The following is a 6,970-nucleotide window of genomic DNA, read 5'->3' on the forward strand; positions in this document are numbered from 1 at the left end:
AGCTGACCCAGACTCTTTTTTCCCCCTAATCCCCAAGTACTGAAAACTCTCTCCACTCTGAAGCAGGGACTACCTTTTAGAATTATGTTCCCTCTTGTCTAGACTGGTTTGATCCAGGGCTACCCTGCAAACTGTGTACATTCAAGTCAGGGAGTCCAAGAAATGACAGGGGGCGGAGTCACACGGGAAGCTCCAAGTAAGGACTCCTGACTTCCCAGGTTAGGCATTCATCCTCCCTCCCTCCCAGCTAGAAGATGGGCTAACGGTGCTCAGCTCATACAGTGGCTCCTAGGATTCACCCAAAACCAAAACACGAAACATAAAGACAGGTGCTCCACGTTGTGGTAGCTATTTTTTCAAGATTTAAAGTTAACTAAATATTAGGAAACTTCAATCGGGATTTGACACAATTATTCTTAAGTCCATTTAGATAATATACAAGTAAGAGGAGTCTCCTATAGGAAGGGAAAAAAATAGAGACTTGATGTATTTTATGATGTCTTTTGTGGCTGTTGAAAAACATGCCCTGCTGGCCAGAATGTGTGAACCTGGCTTCCCGCTTTGCTAGAAACCCCACTTCTTAAAAAGCAATTGGGCGCGCAGGGTCAAGAGTGAAAAGTGCTCAAAGAACCTGATGTAAAATTCCTCTTACAAAAATATCTTCTAATATAAATAATCTCAAATACCTAAGAAAACTTGTAAGCCAAATACGTTCACTACAGGAAAATTTATAACAGCAAAATCATTCACTACGTAAACATCCCCAATTAGGGAAGAAGCTAACAGAAGGCGCTCTTGCCCTGTCAAATATGCAGCCATTTAAAATAATACATTTTAAAGAAATTGTGATAATGTATTGGATAGGAAAAAAGCACAGTATCAAACTGCACAGCCTGATCCCAACTGTATAAAAAACATGCACAGAAGCAAGGGGAAGTCAGTGCACCAAATGGGAACCATGGTTGTCTCTGGGTGGTGGAATTAAAGAGATTCCTTTCATTATTGATTTCTGTATCTCACATATTTGCTGCAATTAGTCGGTGCTGTTTTATGATGGACTACTGGCCATATTCCTAAAAGATTAAAAACTGCTCCAACAGTTAATTTTCTGGAAAGTTTGAGGGGTATTCTACCACTTACTCAGTATTAGCTTTCAGAGACTAAGATGTATTTAGCTTTTCAGAGAGTAAGTGTTAGCTTTTCAGAGACTAAGGGGTATTTCAGAGACTAAAATACCCCTCTATTTTGAAGACGACCTCAGAAAGCTACAGAATGAAATAAAGCATACCTGCTTCTTGGGGCTAAACTCCTTATACACATTACTTCCTATTTCAGACCTGCATCTACCAGGGAGTGAAACCATTTCATGCTTATTCAATGCAAATTCATAATACATTATTTGGCTAAGATGTTGTTTGTTTGTTTGTTTTGTTTTGTTTTTGAGACAAAGTCTTGCTCTGTCGCCCAGGCTGGAGTGCAGTGGCATGATCTCGGCTCACAGCAACCTCCACCTCCCGGGTTCAAGCGATTCTCCTGCCTCAGCCTCCCAAGTGGCTGGGATTACAGGCATGTGCCACCATGCCTGGCTAATCTTTGTATTTTTAATAGAGATGGGGTTTCACCATGTCAGCCAGGCTGATCTCGAACTCCTGACCTCAGGCGATCCAACCCCCACTCGGCCTCCCAAAGTGCCAGGATTACAAGCATGAGCCATCGCGCCTGGCCTAGCCAAGACATTTTAAAGAAAATATAAGTTTCCAATCCTGATATATTCTTTACCACCAAAATGCTACCAAATATATGTGGTATATCAAACAAACCAACTACCTAATGCATTAGCTGACAAATTTGAATATTCTGTGTGATTTCACTTATGTACAGACATTTCATCCAGAAGAACATTGTGAACATGCTAGTTTACAGGCTTTGGCAGCTGCAGAGAACTTGTAAAGGAAAACATTCATTTAACAGATTAAAAAAAATCTGAAGGCATGGGAAGGGAGGCGTCCACTCAAGATAAGCAAGGCAAGAGCCACAGCCAATGCTCTTTCCCAAGGGAATACTTAGAATGGCTCAAAGGGCTGAGACATGCCACACACCTGTTCCTGTCAGTGTGGTTAGAGTGCACACACTGCCTGGTTTCTGTTGGTGAGGGACAAGCATCTTCCTTAGCTCAGCTCTGCTGGACAAAGTCTCAGCTGATGGCTCAGGCTTGCACCCGGGTGGATGTGGACTACAGTCCCAATGCTGTCTTCTACCAGCCACTGCACCTGAGCAAGGCCCCCACACCCACCCCTTCCTCTGCACAGAAGAGTCAGAAGAGCAGAAAATGTACGGAGGACAGACAGAAAACATCGTGGCCCTGGGGATGTCCTCTTTCCCCCTGGATGGGAAGGCTGTCTACAGGCTGTTGCCAAGCCACTGTGTATTCTCCATCCTGTGATAATTTACATTAATGCGGATAGGCTGTGAAACCTCTGGACCCCATTTTTGCAGCACTAACGCTGCCAACTTTTGTCCTGACATTTAATTTCTTAATTATACGCCATCAACTTCAAGTTACAATCCTTTTGATTAACCAGAACAATTCTAGGGCATGGGTCAGAACAGGAACAGCAGCCTCATAAGAACACTCATTCACGATGTCGGTTATCACAAGTTTCATGAAAAAAAAGGTTAGAGTTGGTATGAGGATACTAAAGGCTAAAATAAAAGAGGGGTTACTGGAAATGATAGTGCCAGAACCTCAGGGGTGTCTTTCAGATCTTCAGGCACCTGTGGTTTATGGTGTCTGCACCTGCATTCAGATGGTCACAGTTCTAGGGCCTTGGCTCAGGCCAGGACCATTGTGAGTCCTTTTCAATGCCAAGTAGCATGGGCCCGGCTTTCAAGGCAACTTTGATTGCATAATGGAACCGTGGAGGGCAACTGAAATGTTGGCACTGCCTTGTCTAACAAGCAGTGACTGTCCTTCATGCATGTGAACTCCTGAATCTTGTTTTAACCTGAGTAGGAAGAATCACAGCTGACTCGGATATCATCTTCAGCTTCCATTTCTGAAAACATAATCTGCCTTTTTTTCTCTGACTCACTTCAGAGACCCCACGTGAGGAGCAGCCTTGCTCAGGAAGAAAGCGTGGGTCAGGGCAATGACTCCGTTTATTTACAACAAGTGAAGGGCTTGGGACTGCAATGGTGGCAGGCGAGGACTTGCTCAATGGATGTGCTGCTCCCGTAACATGTCTGAAAGGCACCAGTGTCCCTAACATCATAAAATAAAAGCACAGATGGTAACTTACCCAAAGTGACTGGATAAGTTCATGGAAATACAAAAGAGAAGGAGGTTTTTGATCATGATAAAACCAGAGAACATTCCATTGTCCATTCCCAATAAGAATAGTAGTTGAAGCAGGTGAATATGGAGGAATAACTCTTCCCTTCTCCAGCTTGTTCTTGAAGCTGAAAAGCACACAAAGCGGGGAAGCACGTGAACATCAATGCTGTTGCGTCACAGTTCCTGGAATCAAATCACACTGCTATCACAACAATTTGCAAAGAAAGGAGCCCGCTGTCCTTCCCCAGGACAGCTGCACACCAGGTATTTTCCACCACCCTCACTGGGCAGTAAGTTGGAGCATAAAAATAAGTAACAAGAGGCTTATTTTTACTTCTACTCAGGGTGCAGAATCATGCTAATTCGTTGTTTTCCACTCAAATACTCTGTTTTGTTTTTTAGTATGCTATCAAATAAACCATTAGTCCAATTATTACAATAAACGCTGTAGTTATCTGAGCGACTCTATTTTGTATCCGTCAAATCCACAAGTGTAGTAATTTTACCTTTCTGAAATATCTGCCACGCCACGCGTTCAAAGCCAGCAAACTACTCCTCTCTCTGCAAGGCACTGAGAAAGTATGTGGAAAGAAGTGGGGAAAAGCACATTTAAGAAACAGGTTTTCTGCAGGATCACAATACTGTGACAACTGCCTATAAAAGAGTGTGGCTACTTTCCCGGCATTCGGTCCCCGTGACTACATAACTTAACCACTGCATCTGTGGAAGTCTCTCCGCTCAGTGCTGGACCCTAATTAATGTATTTGAGATCCAGGCAGACATTGTCTCTGGGCTCAACGACTAACCTTCCTGAAAACACGCATTTCTCAGTATGCGCATAACGCAAATAGGTGCTCACAGGCATCCGAACAGTGTGCTTCGAAAAGAAGCATTTTCCCAAGAAGCCCCCCCACCCCCATCCCCCGCAAACTCCGGAATTGGGAGACACAACAGGTACTTCCACCTCGGAAGCGAAGGCCTTCTGCGACTCCTGCCAAGAAGGGCAGGGTGCCATGCGGTGGTCGCCTGGGCGCGTCCTGGGGCTCGTCGCGGGGCCCGGGCCAGAGCCAGGCGGCGAGCACGCGGCGCTGCATGCGGGAAACCCGGGCGGCGCCTCCCGCCGCCCCTCAGCCCCGAGCCAGGGACCCCCAGGAGAGGCTGCGCTCCCACGACCCCCCGGACCCCCCAAAGAGGCTCACCAGGGCCGGCGCCAGGGTAGGTGGGCGCGGGGGCTGCACTGCGGAGCCGCAGCCTGGGTCGCCCTGGCACCCGCGGTCGGCCACCCGCGCGGTCCGCAGCAGCGCGCCGAGGGTCTCCAGCTCCCCAGCCCTCCCCGGCTCGCTCCCGGCTTTCGCAGACCTCCCCGGCTCCTGCCCCGGGTACGAGCCAAGCGCTCCGCCAGGCAGCGCCTTCCTCCTGGGCTGGGAGCGCGCGGTGCAGCGGCGGCTCCGAGTCCCCTGGCCTCGAGCAGCCCGCGCGACACGCGCGCGACACCCCCGCGGGGTCCGAGTCCACCCCGCGAGCAGCGCCGGGACACCGCGCGCCTCAGAGCCCCGGGGCTGACGCTGGCTTTCCAGGTGGGCGATCTCACCCCTCCGGCTCCCGCGATGGTGGCAGCGGGTGTCCCCCACCCCCAATTGGTCACCGCGCCCTGGTGCCCCGTCCGGCAGGGATGAGCCGCCCGGACCCCGCGCCCTCCCGCGCCCGGCTTCAGCCCTGCAGTAGCCAGGGTAAAGTTTGCACTCTGGCCTGGCTGCGCGCCCCGCCTGCTCTGCACCTCTCCTCCCCGGCCACGCAGCCTGCCGCTCTGGCGCCCCGAGGAGAGGGGTGCGGACCGAGCCGGGGCCGTCAGTCCTCTTCCCCGCTCGCGTCCTCTTACCCCACTGCCCCGGCCCGGAGCGCCCAGGGCTCACCCTGCGCGCCGGCCCCGGGAGGCTAGCCGTCGGTGAGGATGCATCCTCCTTCTCCTCCGCCTGCTCTCGCCCGGCTGGCAGGCGCGGAAGGCCGGTGCGGCGTCACCGCCCCATGCTGCCAGCGCGAACTTCCCCGGCACTCCCGGCGGAGCGGCTCCTGCGCCCCGCGCTCCCGCCGCCGCCCTGCAGCTCCGCTCCGCGCCGCGCCCGGGGCCGCGCGCCGCCCGCCGCAGAGCCCCCCAGCGCCCCCGGCGCACTCGCGCCCGCTCTCACCTCGCCCGAGCGCCACATGTCGTCTCTGGGCTGGAGGATCGGCCCTCTGCAGAGGTGCTCCGGTAGAGGCCGCCAGACGCTCAGCAAACGCGCCCTCGGCCGAGCTGGGCGGAGGGGGAGGGCGCAGGGCCCGCGGCTCGGCCTGCAAGGGGAGAGGCCCTGTTCTGCTGAAGTTTCTTCAGGGCCCTCAACAGCATCTTCGGCGCCTCGTGTAATCACCACCGCCCCCTTGTAGAGCAGGGATGGGAGGGCAGTGTCAGCAGTCGGGTGATAAAGGCCTGGACTCCGAGAGCTTTGCTCCCTAGAGCCGGCCCCAACGCCTCCCTGCCCAGGCCTGGGTCCTTCTCGGGTGCTCCATGGCACCCCTGTACATGCGCATCTCAGGCGCTTCTGAAAGAAACTGGCCTGTGGACATTTTTTTCATCTCACTCATAGACAGGAATGCATTACTACGGAAGGGAAAGCCAGGGTCACACTGGACTCGATTACAATGAAATCCTTACCTAATGCAGTGTGTATCTGGGGGTTTTCTGAAGTTCCATTTCTTAACAACAAGCCGCAGTGGCAACGGGAAAGGACCAGGAGCCCTGGGGGCTGCAGGTCGGAGAGCGCATCTGGGGTGACCAGGCAGGATCTCCCCAGCAGGGCTTCCAAGCCACGTCGGGTCACTGCCTCCTTAGCCACGTACATGGGGTCTTACTATGGTCATTACGTCGGTGTGTCGTCCGTCCTAGTGGTGCAGTTCCTGGGAGGTGAGGGTGGCATTAATGACAACTGTGCGGCAGCAGGGCCCCTTCAAACAACACAAGCAAGAGCGCATCGTCTTGGGGTTGCGAGGTCTTGCTTCCCCAGGAGGTGGGGGACTCTCGATTATAACACCCAGTGGAAAACGTTCAAGACTCAAAGGAAAGCCACTGAAAACATGATGGGGAGGTTTACTTACACCATTGTCTCATTCCTTTTGTGAAACTGCATTATTCATAATCTCTTTTAACAGAATAATGGTAAGTAAAGGCAAATTCCTAACTCCCCTCCGGGAAAGATCTTTGCCCTTCCAGTGTAGGAAGCCTCTCATTTTTCCAATTATCTCTAATACAGTGTATTCCAAATCTAAGTTACCTGCTAATACTTCTGCACATTCCAGAAATTCTGAAATTTTCTGAAAAACAAAACTTGTAAATCTTTTCCAGGAATAGGACATAAATATACGTAAATGTGCAAATATACAGGAAGTGTTTCTCTGAATATACATTTAGCCACACTATTAAATAACTGTTTCCAGTGGTTCTTCAGGAAATATGAATGAAATAAGATGCTAATTTGAATTTTCTAATTCTAAAATGGATCATTGAACGTATGCATTTCTTCATTTTCTAATTTCTCAAAAGATGTACCACTAGGGTGAAATTCCTTGGGAGACATTAAATTTTAAAAAGTTAACAACATGGTT

At 50.8% G+C, this 6,970-nt stretch overlaps 1 protein-coding gene across 4 annotated transcripts in view; it reads right to left on the minus strand.

The window, feature by feature from the left end:
* Window positions 1-5,912, minus strand: part of GABRA5 (gamma-aminobutyric acid type A receptor subunit alpha5) — an 83,249-nt gene extending 77,337 nt beyond the window's left edge. Inside the window, exons 1-3 of one of the 4 annotated variants that reach the window (XM_054451912.2) lie at window positions 5,521-5,912; window positions 3,841-3,905; window positions 3,300-3,459 (exon numbers count right to left, since the gene is read on the minus strand). In XM_054451912.2, the coding sequence (XP_054307887.1) occupies window positions 3,300-3,385 (86 nt within the window). In that variant the 5' untranslated portion in view covers window positions 3,386-3,459; window positions 3,841-3,905; window positions 5,521-5,912. Of the gene's footprint in view, window positions 1-3,299; window positions 3,460-3,840; window positions 3,906-4,533; window positions 4,697-5,247 lie in introns of those variants that run through there. The other 3 variants (XM_054451914.2, XM_054451913.2, XM_063652475.1) reach the window with 3 other exon arrangements.
* Window positions 5,913-6,970: the final 1,058 nt, after the last annotated feature.

Source organism: Pongo pygmaeus, chromosome 16, assembly GCF_028885625.2.
Source record: "Pongo pygmaeus isolate AG05252 chromosome 16, NHGRI_mPonPyg2-v2.0_pri, whole genome shotgun sequence".
In the NCBI taxonomy this organism is placed as follows: Eukaryota; Metazoa; Chordata; class Mammalia; order Primates; family Hominidae; genus Pongo; species Pongo pygmaeus.